At 51.2% G+C, this 25,609-nt stretch overlaps 1 protein-coding gene across 4 annotated transcripts in view; it reads left to right on the forward strand.

Annotated features, from left to right (window-relative positions):
- P2RY2 (purinergic receptor P2Y2) overlaps positions 1–16,212 on the forward strand; it is a 24,647-nt gene extending 8,435 nt beyond the window's left edge. Inside the window, exons 2-5 of one of the 4 annotated variants that reach the window (XM_032427239.1) lie at positions 600–776; positions 5,352–5,420; positions 5,688–6,796; positions 15,629–16,212. In XM_032427239.1, coding sequence (XP_032283130.1) covers positions 5,692–6,796; positions 15,629–15,633 — 1,110 coding nt within the window. In that variant the 5' untranslated portion in view covers positions 600–776; positions 5,352–5,420; positions 5,688–5,691 and the 3' untranslated portion in view covers positions 15,634–16,212. Of the gene's footprint in view, positions 1–269; positions 777–5,351; positions 5,421–5,687 lie in introns of those variants that run through there. The other 3 variants (XM_032427236.1, XM_032427237.1, XM_032427238.1) reach the window with 3 other exon arrangements.
- Positions 16,213–25,609: the final 9,397 nt, after the last annotated feature.

Below are 25,609 nucleotides of genomic sequence, written 5' to 3' on the forward strand. Positions count from 1 at the left end.
GTGTGTGTGTGTGTGTGTGTGTGTGTGTGTGTGTGTGTGTGTGTGTGAGAGAGAGAGATATGTGTGTGTGCTCATGCTGTGTATACATCTGAATGTGACTGTGTATGTCTCTGGGTATCTGGGTACGCCCATGGCTGTGTGTGTTCGTGTGTGTTTATAATACCTATGGGGGGAATGATTAGAGGTGGGACAGGGAGGAGGAGGATTCCAGATAGAGGCATAGCTTGAGCAAAAGTGTGTTGGCGTAAGTACTGTCGAGTAGATACCAGGCAAGGAGGGTGTCGACTGCTACTGTAGGGACTGAAGCACTGACCAGGGTGGAGGGCGGGGCATTGGAGACGCAGCTCAGCTCTGCAGGATGTGGGGAGGACCTTCCCCAGCCGAGCCACACTCCTGTGAAAGGGGCTGCCCGGGGAGGGGGACTGGGAACAACCAGCCCTGGCCCACGTGAGCCGAGGGTGGACAGCTAGGGAGTGTGGGTGGGCAGAGGGCACTCCTACTGGGACAAGCGCGCACCGGAAGCAGGCCTGGGAGGGCCCTGCCTGGCTGACTTCTGCCACCAGGAGCCCAAGAGTGCATGCTGTCTCCACTTCCCACAGAGCCCACAGCGCGGCCTGCCCTGAGAAATGCTAGAAGCTGGGTGCAGCCCCAGGCCAGGGCACCTGTTTTTCCTGTTTCCTGAAGAATTCCCTGCATCCTGGTCCAGGCCTGCGCATTCCTGAGCGAGGGACCCGAGCAGGCGCTGAGCATCCTGCCTGAGAGCAGGGGCTGACCAGGTACGGCTGGGAGGCTCGTGCAGCCTCACCCGTGCACGCGTATATCCTGACCGGGGTTCAGTTGGGGGGATCCCCACCCTGCTCCTTCATCCCAGGCTGTGATGAATTCAGGTTTCAGAGCCAGAGAGCCCTGGTATCAAGCCCACATTCTCCAATTCCTAGCAGTGTGACCTTGAACGAATAGCTTAACCTCTATGGCAGCATCTACTGAGGAGTGGGGGGGGGGGGGGGGTGAAATGAAGATGCTGCGTGGAAGCTGTTCAGCCCAGGCTTGGCCCCTACAAAGTGAGGGGTTGGGAGTAGGGGGCACCAGGACCAGGAACTCCTGATCCAGACCGACCCAGGGTTGACCTGAGCCAGGGATGAGCGAGATAAAAGAATGTGCTTGGCTCAGACAGCTGACCCACCTCCAGAATGCCTAGGTCCAGTTCCTCTCCCCCTGGCATTTCCCTGGCCTGGCCAGAGAAGGGCAGGGCTCTTGAAAGAGAGGCAGTCTAGGTGCCTGACTAGGGCAGGAGCCAGGAGCAGGCCTCAGGTGAGCTGGTCCCCAGGAGTGTTCCCAGGAGGCCACCTAGGGTCAGCAGCTGAGAAATCTGTGTCAGGACAACTCTGGGAGGCCCTGAGAGGAAAAAGGGAAAGGAGGGCCACTGTCATAAAGCTCAGCCTCCTCTGGACTCCTATATCCTCTTGTGCTTGCTTCATTCATTCATTCTCTCATTCATATCATACCTGCTCTGGATCAGGCCTCTTGCTGGATAATTGGGACAGAGAAAAGAATCAGATGGGCCCAGCCCTCTAGGAGCACCTGGAATGTGTTGGGTTAGAGGGTGGAAGGACAGATTCCCAACAGGGTGTGAGGAATGTCGGGGGTCGTGGAGGGGGAGAGTTTCAGAGATGGGGTGACATTTGAGAAGAGCCTGGAGGGGTGGGCAAGATGAGGTACAGTGTGAGTGGGTTCTGGAAGGGCTTTCCAGGCAGAAATAACAGCATGAGCAAAGGCAGGGAAGCCTGACAGGTCACTTACAAGGCAGGGCCAGCCAGAACTGGGCACAGAGAGGCTGGCAAGTGGTGTTGGACAAAGTTAGGTGGAAGCTGGTCTCTAGGGAGCTGAGGGTGAGACCCCGAGGGCATTGGGGGTGAGGAGAGGCAGAGCGGAGGGCCAAGGGAGAGGGCTGGGGATTTGGCTATCTTCATAAGCAGGGGCTGGGGGGCAGGAAAGATGTACTCACAGGTTGGTGGACCAGCCAGTGAAGGGAGAGGGCAGGCAGGGTCATTCTGGACAGGGGCCATGGCAATGGAGTCCCCAGCTGGCCTGAGAGGGTGGAGGCCAGGATGTCTTAAAACAGGTGGAAAGGACAGCTTCCTCAGTTCACGAGAGACTTGGGGAAGTCTCCACCCCGCTCACTAGAATCAGAGATTCCACCCTTAGTGATTAGCAAGAAAATCTTCGTGTGGAGACACTGACTATGGCTTGGGGTGGGCAGGGGCAGGGGCGGGGCGGGGGGAGAGGGCCCTGACCCAGAGGAGAGACCTGCCAGGCCTAGGCACTGTCATGTCTGACAACAAGTGCCCCTCCCCCCACACCTGCTCCTCCTCCAGGCATCCTGCCAGCCTCCCTTGCCTGCCCCTCCCCTACCCAAACTCCCTCTGGGCCAGTCTCTCTGGCCTCTGTCCCTAACCCTTCCAGATCTCTCCCCTCTCAGGGTCCCCAGGCCTGGCCCCGGCTTGGGCCTTAGTGTCACTCCCCTGGCCCGCCACTCTGCCCTGCCGCACAGCCTCCCCCGTTGGTGACCTGAGAGAGCCTCCAGAAGATTTCAGGAGAAGGCCACACCTGGGCTGAGCCATGTAGCTCATACCGCCACAGTGTCCCTGCTGTGCTAGGCGCTGCTCCAAACATTTTACACAAATCAAGTGACTCAGTCCTCACAGCAGTTGTATGATGTGGGTTAATCGCCACATTTTACAGATGAGGAAACAAAGGTGGTCTGGCTCCAGAGGCCAGGTTCTTAACCACTGGAGTTTGCTGTGCTGAAGGATAAAAAGTTGTCATTGCAACAAGTGGAGGTGAGGTGTGTGAATGGAATCCAGGTTGAAGGAGCGCCATGAACTATTGCTGGGAGCGTGTGTTAGGTGCATCCAGGAAACCACAGGTCACAGAGGATGGGGCTGGTGCGGCTGACAGAGGCTGGATTATGAAAGCCTCCAGCACCAGACGGAGGAGGAGCAGGGTTTTCGCCTGAGAATAGGCAGGAGCCACAGAGAGTTTCAAGCAAAGGAATGACTTAGTCTTTACAAAGACCCCTCTGGATTGGGGGGAACTGAGGCTAGAGGCAGGGAGAGTGGAGGCAGCACTGAGCTGCATGGAGCAGGGGTCGGGTACAGGAAATGCTTTAATGCCGGGTCCTGAGGCCTGGCTCTGGGCAAGAGGGTTCCCAGCCGGCCAACCCTGGCCAGAGTTCCCCCTGGCAGGGGGAACTGCCCCCTCTCAACTTGGCACCACAGAATCTCCCTGCCTCCTCACCCTGGATCAGCCCTGCCTCCTTGAGGAGGAACCTGCATCTGTGGGAAGGAGGTGCACGCTCCCTTCTTCCTGATTGCACCTTTGCTGACAACAGGAGACAGAGAACATTCTGGGGTCGGGGGGATGGGGTATGGGGCGAGAAGGGAAACTGAGGGACCTATGTGTCTTCCAGCCCCCTAATCTCAACCTCAGGGGCCCTGAACTATTGCCTCCAGGCTGGGCAGGAAGCTCATGGTCTAAGAGAGTGGGTGTTACCGGCCCTACAGAATCCCCAAGCTCCAGCCTCTCAGGACCTCAGGTTCCAAAATGAAGGGAATTGTGTACAATTCCTAGATTCCTAGGATGGGGAGGACGCACATGTCATCTGCCCTCTCTGTCCTCCCAGACACACCCACACACAGGACACAAACCTTTCCGCAGGCTCTGCTAGAAGAGCCGCTTGCATACCCCCCAAACAGGGAGTTCACTACCTCATTCCTATAGCCCCTTCCGTTGTGGGGTGGACCTGGATAGGAATTGCAGGCATCCCTAGCTATGTAACCTTGGCCAAATTATTTGAATGATCTGTGTCTTAGACTCTTTAGTGGAAAATTGGGCATGATAACCTGGTTTCCAGAAGCATGTTGTAAAAATGGAATGAAATAACATTTATACAGCATACCTAGTAGGAGGGTTTGAAAAATATCAGCTCCCTTACGGGGCGCCTGGGTGGCTCAGTCGGTTGAGCGTCTGCCTTCGGCTCAGGTCATGATCCCAGGGTCCTGCTTCTCCCTCTCCCTGCCATTCCCCCTACTTGTGCTCTCTCTCTCTGTCAAATAAATAAAATCTTAAAAAAAAAGAAAAAGAAAAATATCAGCTCCCTTTGCCCCTTCCCACTGTTAGAAAGTTATTCTTCGTGTTTGTCCCAAATCTGCCTACCTGCTATGACTTCCAACCTGCCCCTGGGACCTTTGGGCACATCTTTGCCCTCCAGGCTGGGATATCTGTCCCCTGCCTCGCAGCTGAGAGAGAGCTCTTACTGGTCCCATTGGCGGGGATATGGAGAGGAGGAAGGTGGACAGCCTGTGCTCTGGGTGCTCCCTCTCTGGGCGGTCAGGCCCTCTGGGTGTGTTATATACCCGCGAGGGATGAGGTAAAAGGTCATCAAGATAGTGGTGGTGTGTGAAGAGAAACTAGATAGGCCTGGGAGAAGCTGAATTTGCCCCACAAAAGAAGTCCCCCTCTGCTCCCATCCCCATCTCTGTCCCAGACTTGCCTGGAATCTTCAGGAGGGTCACTGTCCCATCTGGTAGCCTCATAGGCCAGGGAACAGACTGCCACTTACAAATGCAGAAAGTGCCAGAATATAGGAGTACCTAAAAACTATTTGCCGAGAGGTGAATGAATGACTAACGGGGGAGACCCTTAGAAATACCCCCTCAAATGCCAAAATACCAGGCATGGGGCCAGAGCCTCTCTAGAGAGTGGAAAGATGAGCTAAAGGAAAGAACTTTTTTTTTTTCTTTTAAGAGAGGGAGAGAGGGGGTTGGGGGATGGAGGGAGAGGGAGAGAGAGAATCCCAAGTAGGCTCCATGCCCAGCACAGAACCCGATGAGGGGCCTTGATCTTACGACCCTGAGATCATGACCGGAAATCAAGAGTCAGACGTTTAACTGCCTGAGTCACCCAGGCACCCCTAAAGGAGAGAACTTTCTAATGCCTCCCGGAAGGTAGGGGCTGCCCAGTGGCCAGAAATGCCTCAGCAGGCAGTGGGCACTGGGTGTGAGGTGGATCCAGCCATCCTCAAAGGCCCCTTTCTGTGAATCTGAGATGACACCGCTCTGGGACCCCCAGCTCCTCAGATTCTAGAGCTCAGGATCCTCGATCTAGAATTCTGTGCTCCTGAGGTTCTAGAGCAGGGTCGCCAAACTTTTTTTTTTTTTTTTTTTTTAAGGCCAGATGGTAACTATTTTAGGCTTTGGGGAACATATGGTCTCTGTCACAACTGTTCAACTCTTCATAAATAGATGGGTATGATTGTGTTCCAATCAAGCTTTTTTTTTTTTTTTTAACAGAAGCAGACGGGTGGGCTGCATCTGGCCCTCAGGATGTAGTATGCCTACCCCTGTTCTGAAGTTTTAGAGGTATGTGGCCCTGATATTCATGGATCTCAGGCCTTCTCGAAGCTCTAGGGTTTCACGGTTCTGGGCCTTCTGGGTCCAGGGAGAGAGCCAGGTCAGATGGCTACAAAGGCCTTGAACGTGGTTGAGCAGATCTGAACCAAGGGGATCTGGGGGTGCGTGGGGCCCCTCATGGCCCCAGTCGGGTGGGTGTGTCAGGCCTACCCCCCCGCCCCGCCCCGAGCCCCGGTCATGACCCTGACGGCTCTTCCCCCCGCCCCCCCCCTTCAGGGCGATGGCCACAGGCCTGGGCCGCTGGAACGGCACGGTCAATGACTCCTGGGAAGGGGACGAGCTGGGCTACAAGTGCCGTTTCAATGAGGACTTCAAGTACGTGCTGCTGCCGGTGTCCTACGGCGTGGTGTGTGTGCTGGGGCTGTGTCTGAACGCCGCGGCGCTCTACGTCTTCCTGTGCCGCCTCAAGACCTGGAACGCGTCCACCACGTACATGTTCCACCTGGCCGTGTGCGACACGCTGTACGCCGCGTCCCTGCCGCTGCTGGTCTACTACTACGCCCACGGCGACCACTGGCCCTTCAGCGTGGTGCTGTGCAAGCTGGTGCGCTTCCTCTTCTACACCAACCTCTACTGCAGCATCCTCTTCCTCACGTGCATCAGCGTGCACCGGTGCCTGGGTGTCCTGCGCCCGCTGCGCTCGCTGCGCTGGGGCCGCGCGCACTACGCCCGCCGCGTGGCGGCCGCCGTGTGGGTGCTCGTGCTGGCCTGCCAGTCCCCCGTGCTCTACTTCGTCACCACCAGCGTGCGGGGCGGCCGCATCACCTGCCACGACACCTCCGCGCCCGAGCTCTTCGGCCAGTTCGTGGCCTACAGCTCCGTCATGCTGGGCCTGCTCTTTGCCGTGCCCTTCGCCGTCATCCTGGTGTGCTACGTGCTTATGGCCCGGCGGCTGCTGAAGCCGGCCTATGGCACGTCGGGGGGCCTGCCGCGGGCCAAGCGCAAGTCGGTGCGCACCATCGCCGTGGTGCTGGCCGTCTTCGCGCTCTGCTTCCTGCCTTTCCACATCACCCGCACCCTCTACTACTCCTTCCGCTCGCTGGACCTCAGCTGCCACACCCTCAACGCCGTCAACGTGGCTTACAAGATCACCCGGCCGCTGGCCAGTGCCAACAGTTGCCTTGACCCCGTGCTCTACTTCCTGGCGGGGCAGAGGCTCGTGCGCTTTGCCCGAGATGCCAAGCCACCCTCAGATCCCTCTCCTATTGCCCCGGTTCGCCGCAGAGGGGGCCTGCGCAGGTCGGACAGGACTGACATCAAGAGGACAAAAGATGTATTGACCAGCAGTGAGGACTCTAGGCAGACAGAGTCCACACCAGCTGATGGTGAGAACACTAAGGACATCCGGCTGTAGGACCCGAATCCCTCAGGCCTGTGCAAGTTTATATGGGGGGGGGGGGGTGCTGTAGGGATTAGGACTTCTTCAGATGGGATGGTCTCCCTAGATAGGGCCCATTAGTGACACCTGCCTGATGGTCAAGGGAGCCATGACCTCAATGCTCTGTCATTTGGCAGGGGCTCAGAATGTTCTCTGCGGTCCAGAGATCTCAACAGTTCCTATGACGCCAGTCACAATTTGTATGTGTGAGCTGGGGAATAAGGCTTCAAGAAAGGCAAGGGTAAGGGGCCAATGCTGCCCCTGGCTTGACTCCCACATAAGCAGCTGACTGTGCCTGCCAGGGTATCCAGCCTGATCAAGTCAAATGGAGAAACAGGCCCAGAGGGGAAAGTGACTTACCAAGGTCACAGTCTGGGCCTGAGGCACCGAGGAGGGGCAGGGTTACAGGCTGACCGAAGGACCCTGGTGAGGGGTCAGGGCCGAGCCAGAGCTTCCTACAGAGGGGTCTAGGGCAGGTCTGGATGCCCCAGTGGACACACCTCTGAGGAGGAGCCCCATCCTGAGAGATGAACGTAACGTCAGGGAACCGATGTCATAAACCCATCTGGAGGCTCCCCTGGGCTGGGAGCCAGTTGGAGGCTGTAACTTCTACTAAAGTTGTTGCCTGCTGCGCTCTGCCCTATTGTGTGGTTTGAGGATGAAGATACAGCCTAAGAAGCTCTCACCATCCACACTGGGCTCCTTTCTCCAACCTGTACTCTTCTGCCGCCTGCCTTCCCACTAGCTGCCGCAGAAGACAGGAGAGAGATGGGGTCCTGTCCTTGGGATCCCCCAGTTGAGGGCTTAATGGCTATGACCAGTCGTGCTGGTAAATGTTAAACCATCTAACTGGCTCTCCAGGGGGTGAGGGGAACCCCTTATTTGTAGCCTTGCCGACTGCCATGGTGCAAATAGCCTGCCTTGGCCAATTTCAGACTACTAATGTGATGTCAGCCTCCTCGCAAAATTCCTGAAAATTTAACAATTGGCTTTTGCAAGCAGGTCCCAGATGCGCCAGCACACCATGGAAAATGCTGAGTGGTTGGGGCTGTGGACCAGGGGGTCAGGGAGGCTTCCTGGAACGGGGGACACTCCTGAGCTGTAGCTTCTGAGGAAAGCAGTTCATCAGAGAAGAACATCCAGGTGCAGGGTGCATCCTGGGCAAAGACATGGGGACAGGAAATCAGGCTAAGCAGGAACTGGAGGCAGGCCGGGCAGCCAGCACCCAGGCTCACAGCAGGAATGAGGCTGGGGGGTGGGTCACAAGGATACCAAGACAGGGCTCCCTCCTTGCCTTTACCTGAGGTTTCCTTTGCGCAGGGGCTAAGTATGGGAGAGATTCACTTCTCTTCCTGTCCCATCCTCTGCCTCTTGGGAAAATCCAGCTATATGGCATAATAGTTGGTGCTCAGCCTGGGTCAGGGCTTTGGGTGAGGGAGATCTTTCTCACCTGTGACAGATTCTGGGTCCAGCCAGGACCACTGCGGAGATTTGTAGAGCTCAGCTGAACAGGGCCCAGCTCAGCCTTAGGGCAGGAGTAGGGCAAAGCTGACAGGCCTCACTCTTAATCTCAAACATAAAGACTCACTCCCTCTCCCTCTGGGAGACCCCTTGCCCTATCGGCCCACTCTGCCTGAGAGAAGATTCTTTTCCCACCCAAATTCTGCCTGCCTCTTATGACTTCTTCACCCTTCCCATTCTACTTTGTCAGAATGGGGCATCCCCCAAGGGTTCTCTATTTAGAGTCTAGCTCCACAGCTCCCTCATGCAATAGGGACCCATCACAAGCCATGATCCAGGAAAATTACTCTGCATTGCAATGTGGGTGACCTGCTCAAAGTAGTGTGAAATGCTCACCTCCCATATTCTAGGTCCTATACTTCTGTTAATGTAACCAGAGTCCCTGTGAGCTTTTTTGTGACTATCTTTTGCAGACTGTCCTTGAGCCTTTCCTGCAGGCCCAAGCCTATCTCTTTCCTACCAGCTACTGCTCAGGCTGGACCCCATCCTAATTATAGGAACCCCATACCCAGGTAAGATTACACCCAAGAGTGTAAATGCTGGGCTCTGATTCCCTCAGCCCTGCTTAGACCCAGAGGCAGGAGGTTATACATCGTGATTTTGGGGACTCCTGAGTGTGCATCTATGGTTGGGGGTAGGGCTGTGGCCACCAAATGCCCAAGTACCCTTAGTCCCCATTCCTTTCATGTCCTGCCTACCTACTCCTCAAGCAGTTGTCCTGGAGACCCTGAGAACCCAGGGCCCTACAGCACATGGAGCCAACAGTATGGCCTAGCCCCAGGAAGCCTTCCTTGAACCAGCTGCCTGCACATGTCTAAGGACAAAGGACCTAGGGAAAAGGAGAGCCTTACTCACCATCTAATCCAGTGGCAGACACTGCTGGAGGTGGAAAAGAGAGACTCTAAGGGAACCAGGGACAGGCCCAGGGTTCCACCCCTGGGCCCCAGTCAGACTGCCTGACCCCTCAATGTGGATGTCTGGCCTTACTGCTCAGGGCCAAAACCATCCACCTAGCGGGTGAGGTTCCTGACCCTCCTGCCTTGTGCTATTTTCAGCCCGAGTAAGAGCAGGATTTTCCACTCCCAGCCCCAGACCATTGTCCAGTAGTGACGTGGGGGGACCTGCCTGCTCTCAAAATATCTCCTCTTACTCACTGGGCCGCCGTGCTCCCTCCCAACCACCCCACCTCCTCACCCTGACATCACTTCCTGGGGCTGTTGACTCTTGAAGGCCACTGTGAAAGGGCATAGCCACCTGACAGGGACCCCGGGGATTATCCAGCCCAGCTGTAGACTTGAGAGGGGTGGAGCCTTGCCGAAGGTCACTCAGCAGGTCAGCGTGGCACCTGGATGTGTGCCAGGGGCTCAGGCTGTCCCTGCTGCTCTGTTCCCTTTAGTTCAGGTCGATGCCTTTGTGGGATTCCTGTCATCACCCTCACTGCCCCAGCTCTCCCCACCCCGGTGGATGGAGCTGGTGGGCAGAGCCGTGGCACTGAGGCCAGGGGCATAGGAGAGGAGAGGGGGGACAGTGGGGGGGGGAGGAACTAGTCTTGGTGAGCTCTGTGCATCCAGGATGGGGCCCTGGCACACAGGGGGTCTCTGCCCTGTGGGGCAGGTGTTCCAGGGCCCAGGAAGGAGGTTAGGCCCCCAAAGCTACCCCTCTGCCACTACCCTTGTCATGACAGATGGAGCTATTCTGTTCAGAGTCAAGCTCATGAGGAAGGGTACTCATGTATTAACGCAGGCCCCAGGCACTTCTCGTCTCTATTATTTATTCTTCCCCACAACTATCGCTTCTCGGCCTTTTGGCTAAGATCAAGCGTAGTATTCTTCCCCACAACTGTGTGAAATAGACATTATTGTCCCCATTTAGCAGAGGAGGGGACAGGCTCTGAGAAGCGAGCACCTGCTCCAGGCTGTACAGGCAGTCGGGGTGAGTCAGGATCGAATCTGAGTCCGTCAGGTGCCCAGATTGGTTCCTTTCCAGCATCCCATGCCACTTGCAACCTCTGCTGGGCAGGAGGGTCTGTAAGCAGCCCTCCGTGGGATTGAAGATGAAAGGGGCAGTGTAGTGGGGATGGGCTTGAGGCACAGATTCGATGCCCGTAGCACCTCTGTCTGAAAGTTATCTCCGCTCCTGCAGCTGTTCCACCTTGGGCAAGTTGCTGAATCTTGCAGGGCCTTGGTTTTCTCATTTCCGAGAGGACGTACCACCTCCCACGCAGGGCATTGGATCAATATGCACGAAACCCGTGGTAAGCATTTACATGGCAGGCACGCTGCCAAGGTGATACAGAGGCAAACCAGCTGGACCCTGCCCTCATGGAGTGGACATAATGTAATATATAACCACACTAGGATACATTATTGAAGGAAAGGAATGTCCAGCCAGTGAGCAACAGCGGGCCTCCTGTGACCCCAGGATGGAGGAGGAGGAGGAAACAGGTCTCCCCTTGGCACTGGGTGGCCTTCAGGCCCATGGGCCTGTGTGTGTTTGCAGCACCTTGTGCCTGTGCCAGGCTGTGAGAGGGCAGCAGGGAGAAGCAAGAGGGGGGAGGGGAGGAGGAGGGAGGGAGGCCCTTGATATCAAGCTTCTGGAGCCAGCCCCTGTGGATCAGAGAGCTCCCACTCGCCCATGGCAACAGCCATTTCTCCCTAACTGATGGTCCCCATCGTGGGGTGCTACAACTACTTCTTGGTTCAACCAAGAGCCCGGAGACCCAGGCTGCCAGGACCCAGAGCAGGCATTGAATGGGTAACTTTTGCTGTGTGACCGGAGGCTACCCGCCTGCCCTCTCTGAGCCACCCTCTGGAGCTTGGAGCCCTTGCCTCCCATGACCCAGTTGTCCCTGCCTCAGTTAGGACATCAGCCACCTCGATCTTCAGCAAAGGCACAACTAACAGGCATTCCCCCAACCCCCTGGGCTCTCAGTTCTGAGGACTGGAGTGGGCAGTGATTCTCCCCTGGCATCAAGCGACAGAGAGGTAAAGCGACACCATTGGCACCCCACAGGGGCTCGGAGCGGAGCTGGTCCGCTGTCCGATGGCCCTGCCCCTTGCAGGTGGAGGGTGGAGTCTGGCCAGGAGTGCCTGAACTGCAGGGTGAGAGATGTGTTTGCCTTTCCAAGCGGCATGTGCTGGTGGGGGGTGGAGAGTGGAGGGCAGATGAACCCCAGAAGCCAAGCTCTCCTCCTCCTCTCCCCTGTGCACCATGTGCCTTGGTGAATCCCTTCGCCTCTCTGGGCCTCAGTTTTCCCATCTGCCATGGGGCTTGGCTCTGCCCAGCCGCTCTTCCTCCAATACAGGCTTCCTGAGCTTCAGCCTCTGTCTTGGCTCTCGTTCAGCCAGGTGTCCAGTCTCAGTCCTGTTCCAGCCAGGAACAATGGGCCGGGCTGGGCCAGTCACTCATGGCCCCAGATTCAGTCCCCAAGGGCTCACCCTGGACTATTTTCAGCTCTTGGAGATGGAGTCAGAAAAGGATTTTCCACTCCCGGCACAATGGCTGCCCTGGACCATTGTCCAGCAGTGACCGGGAGACCCACCCTCCCCAAAATATCTTCCCTGCCCCTACCCTCTGGGCCTCCCCAACTTGACATGGCTTCCCGGGGCTGTTAACTCCCGAAGGCTGTTGTGAAGCAGCGCATGAGTCCCCTGGAAGACAGGGCCGGTTGGAATCAGTTTTCCCTCCTGGCAGGGACCCCAGGGATGGTTTGGCTGCCAGAGAGAGCTGTGCCTTGCCCAAGGCCACACAGCAGTCAGCATGGAGACTGGATGCGAGGCCCGTGAAGCCTCCCCTGCCCTCATCAGCACTGGCTGCGCCTTCTGAGAACTCCCCTTGGAGGACCTCGGGGGCGTGCTGGAAAGAGGCCTAAGGGACGAGGGTGGAAGGGGGTGTATCTTGGGAACCTGGGGCACTCTATTCAGTCCTGTTTTCCGCGAATGTGGCTTTAGCTTGCACTGAATTCAGGGTTACCAAGTCGTGGCTCTGGGGAAAGAAGGAGGTTGGGGGACCCAGGGAAGTTGAGGCAGGAGGAGCAGGGTTCTGGCCTAGCTCAGCCATCACCAGCTCCGTGACCACAAATTCAATTTCTTTATAAAATGGAACTGCTAATACTTCTTTTTCCAGTTTACTGAACAGTGAGAATGCAGGAAGGCCCAAACACAGCTATTTTATTTTCCTACCAGTACTGCCTACTCCATGTCTGATTTCCTTTTCCCATCCATAAACTGTTTAAATGGCAAACTCCAAATATTTGAGTCACTTGTGGGTAACAAAGTTCAGTCCAGCTTAAGGTTCCAAGCCCTACTTAATTTAATGCCCACCCCTCTTCTTCCCCCGTGCTGGGAGGACCCACCTCACCCCTCCTTTGTGTCCCTCTCTCCTCCGGATGTCAGGCAAGGTGGTGAGGAGGAAAGGGACCAGTATACCTTCCCCAGGACTGCCACAGTCCTTTCTTGCTGTCCTTGCTTCTCTGGCTAGGACAACATGACCAACAGTGCCCCTCCGAGTGGAGCCCTCCAAACACCAGCCCACACCTTTGTAAAGAGTCTCTTCATTCACCCAGTCTGAGTGTGCCCCATCGTTCTTGCTGAGACTCTAACTCCCATGCCCTAGACTCTTGAGTGACTTTCCGAGAGCACCCCTCACTTGGCTTGGTTCAGAACTCACAAACAGCAGGGATGTTTTCAAGGTCACTGAGCCCAGTGTTCAGCTTGTAGACAGCATGGAGGGTGGTAGGGGGCTGGGGTAATAAACTCTGAGAAGGTGTCTGACCCCAGTTGTTTTTGGGTTTCTTTCAAATGTAGGGTATTTTATCCCCTGTGTATCCTTAGATTTATATCCTGGAGCCAAATTCCAAATCAGCAGCCACATGAAAAGTCCCACCTCATTGTGGGATTAAACTGTTAGACCAGCCTTTGTGACCAAAGCAACTGCAAAATGTGGGGGAGGAAATCAAAGCCTACTGCATGGGTCACCACACAGCCTGTGCTAATGTGTGTGTGCGTGCATGTGCTTGTGTGTGTGTTTATGTGTGTGTTGAGTTGTCACATCTGTGTTCCAGGGAGAGTGCTGAGGGGGAAGGGCAGCCCCCACAGACACCAAGTAGATACCTAAGAGACAGAAGAGCTTCGGGTGGACAGCCACCCTGGAGGAAGCAGAGGGAAGAGGGGCTGCCAGGAGGTCAAACTAATGAAAGGGGATGGTAGGGAGAGACGGGGAGTGGGGAGAGGACCCGGTGTGTGCGTGCTTCATGGCCCAAGTCAATTAAGTTCTCTATTCTTAATTTACTACTAAATCCCCAGCAGCCAGCTCTGGGGACCCCTTTCTACTCCCTTCATTCCCCATTCTTCTTCCTTTTCCCCAGCTCCCATCCTTCCACTGTCCCCATTTTCCTTCTCTTTTTGCTCCCCGTTCCCAGAATTCCTGGCAACAAAGGGAAGCAAACCCAGCAGTTCAGAGCATCAGACCCATTCCTTCATTCTTGAGCGCGGGGTCCCCTCCCTTCTTGGGCTGTGCTTCCGAGGCTGTAGGTGCCCAGTTCGCGGACGCTTCCCTGCTGCCCCCTGGTGGCCAGAGTGGCTGCAGACGCAGAAGTGCGGGTGCCTGGGCTGAGGTCCAGACCTTCGCCTGTGGAATGATAAGAGGAAAAGGATCCTGCCGGCCGCCAGGTTGTTGGAGAGTGCGAGGTGGGAATAGGACTGAGAATTGAAACAGGGAACACAGTTTGCAAAACATACCCTGACTTGCAAAACAGGTAATAGTGCTTGATCAAGCCACGCTGTCCATCTCAGACTAAGCGCACACTTATAAACACCTATGTCCTTAGACTCACAGTTCCAAGAGAAGACTACAGACAAATAGATCTAATAGTAACACTCCTGGAGGACTCCTGTGTTCTCAGCATAGGATTGCTGACCCCTCCAGCAAATCCCTGCTCTGCAAATTCTGACCAATCTCTGCCAGGGACCATCCTTTGAGTAACTCTAGCCCCCCACGATCCTATAAGCACCCTTCTCTAACTCCCTGCTTTGGAGACACCCCAGGGATCCCCCAGTGTGAAGTCTTTGCTGCATGAAATAATAAGCCCAGGCTTGCTGGCTACAGGTGTGTTCCTGGTGGCGCTGACCCACACTGATAAGAGATTCCTGGGTGAAAGAATGAGAGCAGGTGACATTTCAGCTCCCTATTCCAGCCTACCCACCCCCATGGGCTCTCAGGGACTGCCCCATGTAGAGCCCTACAGCCCCCAGCTGACCCATCATGTGTGCTCTGGCGCCAGGACAAAATGCCACACTGTGGGTGTTTTCCTCCCTCGGAGGAAGCACCCCATGTCCAGATGTTGGCTTTGGCAAGACTGAGGGGCAGGCCCAGCTGCTCCATCTTCGGGGCATTGCCCCTGGCAGCCTCCCAGCTTGAGGTTTCAAAGTTGCTGACTTGACCCTCTCTGGTTCTTCCAGGGGTGGGGGGTGTCCCTGAGGACGGTGCCATAATGTCCTCTGGCCTTGTGTGTCCCTTTGACCTCCTGCTTACCTTCAAGGCCCCAGACGGGGTTCCCCACCTTCACTGGCTGTCAGGAAGACACCCAAGCTCTGGGTTTGAGGACACAGCTGAGTGTTTGGGAGAGGGGCTAGAGGCCCTCCTGAGGGGCCTTCTCAGGCACCTGCCCCCAGCCCTGCCCCATTCCAATGCCTCCACCCCCACTAGAGCCCCGGACCTCTGGATGCCCCTAGAAGTCCTTTCTCCTCACATGGTAGCCTCTAAGACTGGACTCCACCTCCTGGGAGGTGTGACCAAGCTCAGCTGGTCCTCCTAACACCCCCTGTGACTGCATCTGAGCGGAAGTCAGGGTTCACCCACTGCCCAAGTGATGTCTGTAATTTGGATCCCACCAGCACATTAGTACGTAAAATGCATCTGACTCTCAGTCATGTGGAAGGGGAGGCCCAAGTGCAGGGCCCTTGGGGATGAAGTGGGAAGCACAAAGGTGAGCCAGCCCTCCAAGCCCCACCCTCACAGCTTTGTTCTACACCTGCAGCCCTCACCTACAGACTTTTCCTCCACCTGAATCCAGGTGCCTTCATTCATGATGCTTGGAAATCACAGAGACTTTGGGCTTTTCCATTTGAATCTTGACTCTGCCACTCATTAATCAGATGATTAATGGGCACTTCAGTTTCCTCATCATAAAATTCATATTTTGTTGGTACTACCTGTCTCTTTCTTTCTTTTTTTTTTTTTTCCTGTCTCTTTCTACTAGGGTGAAAGCTCCCAGAAGACAGGGGTCTTTGTCTATTTTGGTCACTAATTTATCCCCAGTGCCCAGAACGGTGACTGGCACATGGTAGGTATACAACAATTACTTGTTGGATGAATGAATGAATGAATGAATGGTTATTTGTAATGAGGAATAAATGAGATAAACTCTATAAACTGTTTTGTAGACTATCTAGTACCAGTGGATACTCATTAGATGTTCATTCCTTTCCTTTGCAAAACAGGTCAAATTGATTATTTCATGTAAGCTTCACAATGGCTCTTTGAGGTAAAAATATTATCGATTCATTCATCCATTTATTCAACAAATATTTACCAAGAGCCTACTATATTCCAGGTACTGTTGTAGATAGTTGGAAATCATCAGTGAATAAAAAAACAAAGACCCTTCCCTTGTGGAGTTGACATTCGAGGCGGGATGAGAGAGACAAAAAAAAAAACCACCAGTCTTAATTAAATGTAAATTCCATGCTATGCTAGAAGATGAACAGCAGAGCAGAAAGAGGGTTTGGGAGGGTGGGCAGGTAGAGGGTAACGGCTGGGGGGGGGGGGGGGATTTTAAAGGGAATGGCCGGGTGAAGCCCCAGGAGGGGCCCAAAACAGGGCATTTGAGCAGACTGGAAGGAGGAGTGGGAGTTAACCGAGGGGCTCCCTGAGGGGAGAGTAAACACCTGTTCCCCCTGCCCGTGTAAGGAGGCAGTGACTGGAGTGCAGGCAGAGGAGTGGAGGCCAGAGATGGGGAGAATCTCACAGGACGTGGAATGAGGCGGAAAATCACGGCAGAGATACAATTAGGCTTACATTTTAGAAGGATCTGGCTAGGGGCGCCTGGGTGGCTCAATCAGTTAAGCAGCTGACTCTTAATTTCAGCTCAGGTCATGATCTCAGGGTTGTGGGATGGAGCCCCATGTTGGGTTCCCTACTCAGCGTGGAGTCTGTTTGAGATTCTCTCTCTCTCTCTCTCCCCCTGCCCCTCCCCCCTGCTCCTATTTGCTCTCTCTTTCTCTCTCTCTCTAAAATAAATTTAAAAAAAAAAAAGGATCTGGCTGCTGTGTTGTGAATAAACCAGAGTGGAGCAGCGAGAGCAGGAAGGAGCTAACGCAGGAAGCCAGGAGAGAGATCATGGTGGTTGGGACCTGGTGGTAGCAATGGAGGTGGTGAGAAATGGACCGAAGCCAGATGTATTTTGAAGGAAGAGCCAATAAGATTCCTGACAGATTTTTCCCGCAAGGTTTGGTAGGCAGTGACTGCAGTCCAGAGGAGGTCTAGTGGGGTGGCACACACCCACAGGTCCCTGAGTGGGGTGGAGAATGGCGCTAGGGATAGCAGGAAGGTCCCCAGGTCTGGGGCAGTGTCTGGGGGAGGAGAGGGCAGGATGGGAGGAAGGATTCTGTTGCAGCAGGTCACAGACCAGCCCCAGGGCAGCTGGGCGTTGATTTGATCAACGGCTTTTTCCTCTTCCTCTGTATCCCCTTTTGATGGCCTTTTAATTGGGTCCATTTGTTCCAAAACCATGAGCTGAGCAGACACCAGAGTACTTGCCTATTATTAAATAGATTAGAAAATGGCCCTATGTTTTGGGCTACCGGAAAAGTCAGAGCAGCTGTGTGGCTTGTCTTAGGAGTAATCACAGGCTTCCGCTCATGGCAGAGCCCATGCCAGGCATCATCCTTGCCCCTGCCTGGCTCATCTGCTCAGTGTCTCCTCCTCCTCCAAGACTCACTTCAAAATCCCCTCAGGAAGACTTGCTGATCACCATCCTTGCCCTCGGCCTCACCTTCCTGGGCAACTCTCACAGATAGGGTGAAGGATCCCTCAATGGAGGGCCTGCCTCCAACAGAAGACATGGTCCAAGTGGGGGTTTTTAGGGAAGAAGGACACCCAAAGAGCATTTAAATCACAACCCCACTTAAGTAAAAAACACCTTTCCATTTCCCACAGTTCCTCCCCACAGAGAAGCTGGACTCCGAGAAAGGGGTGGGGGTGGTGCTGGCAGGGAGGGGAGGAGAGAATTGTCAAATTCATGTCATGTCTGGAGAAAGGCGAGCCCTCTTGCACTGTTGGTGCAAGCCACTCTGGAATACAGTATGGAGGTTCCTCAAAAAGTTAAAAATAGAACTACCCTACAATCTAGCAATCACACTGCTGGATATTTATCCAAAGGGTACAATAACACTAATTCAACACCCCAATGTTTATAGCAGCATTATCAACAATAGCCAAATTATGGAAAGAGCCCAAATGTCCATCAACTGATGAGTGGATAAAGAAGATGTAATATAGGGCGCCTGGGTGGCTCAGTTGGTTGAGCGACTGCCTTCGGCTCAGGTCATGATCCTGGAGTCCCTGGATCGAGTCCCGCATCGGGCTCCCTGCTCAGCGGGGAGTCTGCTTCTCCCTCTGACCCTCCCCCCTCTCATGTACTCGCTCTCTCTCATTCTCTCTCTCTCAAATAAATAAATAAAATCTTTAAAAAAAAAAAAAAAAAGAAGATGTAATATACACACACAATGGAATATTACTCAACCATAAAAAGAAATGAAATCTTGCCATTTGCAACAACGTGGATGGATCTAGAGAGCATAATGCTAAGTGAAATAAGTCAGTCAAAGAAAGACAAATAGCATGATTTCACTCATATGTGGAATTTAAGAAACAAAACAAATGAGCAAAGGGGGTAAAAAACAGAGTAAGAGAGACAAACCAAGAAACAGACTCTTAACTATAGAGAACAAACTGATGGTTGCCGGGGTGGGGGGGGGGGGGGGAGATGGGTGAAACAGGTGATGGGGATTAAGGAAGGCGCTTGTCATGATGAGCACCCGGTGATGTGCGGAAGTGTTGAACCACTATATTCTACACCTGAAACTAATAGTACGCTGTTGGTTAACAAATTTGAATAAAAACTTAAAAAAATAAAGCGCACAATTCACCATTTAAAAAATTCATATCATGGGAATGAGATGGAAAAGTACACTTGCCTGGAGAAAAAGAAAACCATTTCCTGCCAGTAACACATTCAGACTGTAAAAAAACTAAAACAAACAAACAAAAACACTGGTTACTTCCATGTTTAGACATTGTCTACTGATTTGCTCTGTGAAAGATGAGGATTTAGTTTTCTTCCCTCATCCTCCCATTGCAATTTCTGGGTAAAACAATATTCAGTGCTTACATTTTTGTGACCTTGAAAGTATTGTTTGCAGTAACATAGCATTCTATGATTACATTTTCTTTCTTGCATAACTTTTTTGTTTTTCCTAGAATTAATAATTGTGTATCACTGTATACCCTTAAGAGGGACATATGCTAAGGACAAAGAAAATTACAAGGAAATCTTAAACAGTATTTGTAATCATATCATGAGTGGCTATTGAGCACTTGAAATATGACTCATCTGAATTGAGTTGTGTTGCAGGTATAAAACCACACTGGGTTTCAAAGACTTGGGTACAAAAAAGGGTGGTAAAATATTAATTTTTTATATTGGTTGCATATTAAAATGGTAATATTTTGGATATAACGAGTTAAATAAAATATATTGCTGAAAATAATTTCATTCATTTCTGATTACTTCTAATGTGGTTCCTTGAATATTTTAAATTATACCTGTAGCTTGCATTGTATTTCTATCGAAATCTAGGCAGTGATTGTCAATAGCTGCCGGTGGATAGAACAGTCTCCTGAGACCTGGACGCACTGACCAATATAACATCACAAAAAAGAGAGAGAACTAGATGTGATGTCTCGTTGATGTGGTGCAAAAGGAAGTACACACCACCAACTATGAATTTTTGCCAAAAGATTCAACCTGAGTCAGATTAGATCCCTGGATTTAACTACTACTTTTCAGGAGATGCAGGGTACATAGGAACGTGTTAAATGACAACGTGGACAATTGGCTAGGTTCAGAATCTGAGAACTTTTACAGGATAAATGACCCAGTTTCTTCACAAATACGTGGGGGAAAAAATGGCAAAGGAGTAGACAGAGAAATGGAAGTCAAAGCCAAGGTCCGATCTCCCCTCACTGCTACAAAAGTAGAAGGCCCCAACTTCCTAAATGTTCAGAAGCCATTTATCCTGGAGGGTAACAGGGAGAGGAAATCTGAAACAGGGAAAATGCTGGACAACATTTGGGTTTTCTCCACTGTTATAAGCTGCACTGTGTTTCCCCCTCAAACTCAGGTGGTAAAGTCCTAACACCCAGTACCTCAGAATGTGACGTTATTTCGGGAAAGGGTCTTTAAAGAGGTAACTGAGTTAAAGTGAGGTTACTGGGGTTGGCCCTAATCCAGTGTGATTGTAAGAAGAGAAAATTTGAACATAGACACATCCGGAGTAAGGTGATATGAAGATGCAGAGAAAACAGCCATCTACAGGCCGAGGAAAGCCAAGATCCATCTCTCACAGCCCCCAGAAGGAACCAATATTGCCGTCACCGTGATTTTGGACTTCTAGCCTCCAAAACTGTGAGAAAATAAATTTCTGTTGTTTAACCCCCTGGTCTGCAGTCCTTGTTATGGCAGCCCTAGCAGACTAACCCATCCAACTGTCAGTCAGGCAGGCACTCATGAGAATCATCCCCTCTGTTATCGGGGGAAAGGGAGCTGTGTTTTCTTTGCCCATATATCCCCAGATGGGAACGCCTGGTGGAAACTACTTCCCAGAGCCTGAGTTTCTCCTTTCTGGGTTGACAAGTTGTCACCATGGTGGGGGCCCTGGCCCTAAGCACACTAATCAGCCTAAATTCTCCTCTTTACCGCCCCCCATGCTGTATTTCCTCTTCAACCAGTGCTTCACGGACTTCTGTTTTCACCCCCAAAATGTTTATGATCTTTGTATCAAAGGACATCATCTCTTGTAGCAGTTGCATGACTCAGCTGGTTTTCTTCCTCTTTAGTGTCATCTCTAAATACCATGTGTTGACATTAATGGCCTATAATTGCTTTGTGGCTGTCTATAATCCATCATTGTCATAAGGCCACCACGTCTTTTTTTTTTTTTTTTTTAAAGATTTTATTTATTTATTTGACAGAGAGAGACACAGCGAGAGAGGGAACACAAGCAGGGGGAGTGGGAGAGGGAGAAGCAGGCTTCCCGCTGAGCAGGGAGCCCGATGCGGGGCTTGATCCCAGGACCCTGGGATCATGACCTGAGCCGAAGGCAGACGCTTAACGACTGAGCCACCCAGGCGCCCCAAGGCCACCACGTCTTATCAGGTGTATTTGGTGTTGCAGTTTGGTGTGTGTGTGTGTGAGAGAGAGAGAGAGAGAGAGAGAGAGAGAGTATGGGATTTGCTGGAACCACCGCCCATAGACAGCACATGCTTAGGCCAACCTTCTGCAACTGCAATGGCACCAACCATTATCTATGTGATAACTTCTTGGTCCTCCAAACGTCTTGCACCAGCATCTCTGTCAATGAGGAGATCATTTTCATTGTAGTGAGCACTAATATCCAGGACCCAGTCTTCATTTCTTTCATTTTCCTTCAATCTGCCCAAGGCAAATCAAAACCCTTTAGCACCTGCTGCTCTCACATCAATGCCATTTCTCTTTCCTTTTTTTCCTATTTATTTATTTATTTGACAGAGAGAGACACAGCGAGAGAGGGAACACAAGCAGGGGGAGTGGGAGAGGGGGAAGCGGGCTTCCCACTGAGCAGGGAGCCCGATGTGGGGCTTGATCCCAGGACCCCGGGATCATGACCTGAGCCAAAGGCAGATGCCTAACGACTAAGCCCCCCAGGCACCCCTAATTTCTCTTTTCTTTGGGTGAGCAGCATTTATGTGTCTTAAACATTCTTCTCTGGGGTCTGTGAATCAGGGTCTATGAACTGGTGTATTTTCTATTCCAATGTGGGTCCATGCTGAACCCCCTCTGTAGAGCCTAAGGGAAAAGGAAAATCCTGGTTTAAGTCCAGGAAAGCAGTGATAATGTAAGGAGATCTAAATGTTTATTTCATTGGCATTTTCTCATAATGGGCTTTTGTTCCTGACTATGTTCATTCTACATATGGAGGGATGTTTAGTCTTTTCTTAAAATAGACTCTTTTCATCACTTCCCTCATAGGTAATCTTGGCTCGTTCTTTGCATTCTCATCCCCTGCACACCATGTAGACAGGTTTGACTAAGTGTAGCTGCTTATACACTAGACACTTTTTCCTTCTCTTTGGCACCCCTTTGTCTCCTGCTCTCTTCCCAATTCTGCACATATACTACGAGTCCGTAGTGACCTGGAGAAAAGTTGCTTACCTAAACCCAGAAGTGCCAAATATTTTGGAAGGGCTCTCTTTCTTGTCAGTTCTGTTACTGGAAGAGGCAGCAGGATTCCAAAGAAATGCTTCTCTTTCAACCTGTGTAAACAGCTCAAAGTGGACGCAAACCATCTTGATCTTGGTTTATTATTCGTAGTCAACCTTGCTTTGCTATTCTGGCCTTTCTTGTCTGCTTCTAAGAGTGGCAACGTCTCGGGGCTTCTGCCAGCCGTATCTGCAAGTGGTGGCAGGTAGAGGTATTTCCGCTTAAAACCACGCTCCCTGGTGAGTAAGGACATTTGGGGCCCCCTCCACAAAAGAGAAGGAAGTCAGGGCTTTTTCCTTTGAGATGTGAATCACATCCCCCTATTCTCAAACTTTGGAGACAAAAAATAAACTGTAAAGGACAATTATGTTGTTTCTTATCTAATAATTTTCGTTTTTAAACATTTCTTTGTATGAGAGAGAGTGCCCACGCACAGAGGAAAGGGGCAGAGGTGGGGCGCCTGGGTGGCTCATTCGGTTAAGTGTCTGCCTTCAGCTCAGGTCATGATCCCAGGGTCCTGGGATTGAGGGCTCCCTGCTCAGCGGGGAGTCTGCTTCTCCCTCTGCCCCTCCCCCTGCTCATGTTCTCTCTCCCTCAAATAAATAAATAAATAAATAAATAAATAAATAAATAAATAAAATCTTTAAAAAAATAATTGTAAAAACAACTCTTCTGCTTCTTAATTTTACAGTGAGGTTCAGCATGGAAAAATCAGCTGAATGCTGACAATAATAAACTGTCACCCTAGAAAATGTGTGTGGGTCTACCTAAACTTTGTCTCACTAATAAAACCATAGTCATCATTAGGACAAAGGTTGTTTCCTATACTTCCTTCATTCTTCAATGCTTCTCCCCTTCTTAGTTTATATGGCAAGAAATATCAAGTTGAATATCAACTTGAAATATCAAGAAGTATCAGTTGAATTGGAATGTCTTGTTCTATTGCTTAAATAAAGCACTGCAATAGTTAAAGAAAGGTTTTGATTATTTACTCTGGGCTAGGCACAGTGCTAAGAGTTTTACCTACATTACCTCAAACCATACAGGAGCACAGAATTATTATCCCCCTTTTTATGAGGGACTGGCTCTCTGAGAGGTGAAGGCTTTGTTCTGCCTTTTCTGCCTGTTATCAGGACCTTGGGCTCCAGTTCCAGTTCCTTTCCTTACAGATTGGATGACCTTGGACAAGACCATGGGTCTTTCTCCCTTTCCTCCTCTGAAAAATGGGAGTGATCATGTGTTCTATATAAGGCCTAAGAAGATTAATGTGTACATTCATGCAAACAACTTAGAAAATGGTAAATCCCTTAAGGGGCGCCTGGCTGGCTCAGTCGCTGGAGCATGCGACTCATGACCTCAGGGTTGTGAGTTCAAGCCCCACGTTGGGTGCAGAGATTACGTTAAAAAAAAGAAAATGGTAAATCCCTACATAAATTTTTGTTTATATTCATTTTCAATTTTTCTCAGTAATGAGATCAAGCCCCAACATTTGGCGCTACTTTATTAAATGTGACATCTTGATTTAAGAAAGTGAGATGTATTGGGGCACCTGGGTGGCTCAGTCAGTTGTGTCCGACTCTTGGTTTAGGCTCAGTTGTGATCTCAGGGTCCTGAGCTCTGTGCTCAGCTCAACAGGGAGTCTGCTTGGGATTCTCTCCCTCCCTCTGCCTCTGCCCCTCCCTGTGCTTGCACTCCCTCTCTCAAAATAAGTAAATAAATCTGTTTTAAAAAGTGATATGTTTCGGGGCGCCTGGGTGGCTCAGTCGTTAAGTGTTTGCCTTCGGCACAGGTCATGATCCCAGGACCCTGGGAGCCCGCATCGGGCTCCTTGCTCCGCGGGAAGCCTGCTTCTCCTTCTCCCACTGCCCCTGCTTCTCCTTCTCCTACTCCCCCTGCTTGTGGTCCCTCTCTCGCTGTGTCTCTCTGTCAAATAAATAAAATCTTAAAAAATAAATAAATAAATAAATAAAAATAAAAAGTGATATGTTTCTTCTTTATTTAATTTTTAACTAAATAACACATTCACTAGGTACAAACAAAAAAAATATTGAAAGGTAAACAGTGAAAAGTCTCTCATTGATTCTATTAAGTAACCACTGGTCATGGTTTTTTTTATCTTTCCAGATAATTATATGCATTTACAAGTCCTAAAAACTGTGCTTTCTTTCTTCTTCTAACACAAAAGACTACATACTTATACACATATTTCTAGCTTACTTCTGCAGATTTCTTGAAGGTCTTTTTCCACACTAATAACGTAAATAGCTTACCTCGTTTGGCTTACAGCCATAATTTATCTAACCAGTTCCCTGAGAATAGACAGGTAGGTCATTCCCAACCTTTGGATACCCATTTGTTGATTTCTTAAAGACCTGAAATGAATGAAAGTATCAACTCTTTCTTCATTGTGAAGTTTAAATTATGGAACCAAACAATAATGTCCGGCTGCACTTCAGATTCAACAAGTCTGATTTAAGAGGGACAGGGATCTGTTGGCACCAAGTGAAAGATTTGCCTCCTGATCTCAAGGTTCCACTCTCCCGTCATTTGGCTTCTTGGTCCGTGTTGATTTGTCACCCCTGAGTCCCCCCCGCAGCAGCAGGGCTGTAGAGACCAACGAAGCTCTAGAGGCAGTTTGAGCCACAGACCTCTGTGGATTGCCACCTCTTTTGTCAAAGGTACTATGTTCCTTTTATTTATTATTATTAATTTTTAAGATTTTATTTTTAAGTGGGGCTCGAACTTACAACATGGGGCTCAAACTTACAACCCTGAGACCAAGAGTCTTGTGCTCTACCGACTGAGCCAGCCAGGAGCCTCTGTCCCTTTCAAAGCACGTAAACTTCTGAATCAGGAGCAGCTCTGATGGGCATGAAACTGGTAGGAAGGAGCTGAGCTGAAACGAGAAAGGCCTAAATCTCGCCTCAGAAATCTTGAGTTCCAGTTCTGAGCAATACTTCCTAGATGTGAAACCTAACTCAAGTCACATATGTAGTGCCTCTGAGCCTCAGTTTCCTCAACTGTAAAATGGGAATAATCAGAATAGCTACTCAGACTCCGTGTACAAATGAAGCAGGATAATGAATGTAAAACACTTAGCGCAATCCTGGCTCAGAGCACACAAGAAATAAATAGTAGCATGTTTTATTAGTAGAGCTTGGCAGGATAATCAGGACCCACTGAGAAGACAAGGAAAGGAATAACATTCCAAGAGGGGGAGCGGCATGTATAAATAGCAGAATTTATGAAGTATGAACCCTCAGAGCCAGCTGGGGGAGGGAGGCAGGGCAGGGACTGCTAACCCAATTTTGTATCACTGAGGAGACTGAGACCCAGAAAAGGGCAATGATTCACTCACATCCACCATCACTGTACACGGGGAGGCAGGTGAGGGATTCAGAGCCCCGAGGAAGAGCAGGGCAGAAATTCCTGGATCATGAATCTGTGAATCAACACTTGGACAGGCAGCTGGAATAGTGTGGAGATGTGAAAGGGGCTACTTCCATGGCTGCCCATGGTTTCTGGACTGACAAGGAAAACAGAAGCAAACGTGGGGCTCCTGGGCCTCAGGAAAGGGGTTGGGGAGTCCTGGGGCCATGGCTGGGGCTGAAATAGCAGCCCTGGCCTCAAGAGCGGCTGCAAGCGCATCAAGTCTGGCGG

Source organism: Phoca vitulina, unplaced genomic scaffold (genome assembly GCF_004348235.1).
Source record: "Phoca vitulina isolate PV1807 unplaced genomic scaffold, GSC_HSeal_1.0 scaffold36, whole genome shotgun sequence".
NCBI lineage: Eukaryota > Metazoa > Chordata > Mammalia > Carnivora > Phocidae > Phoca > Phoca vitulina.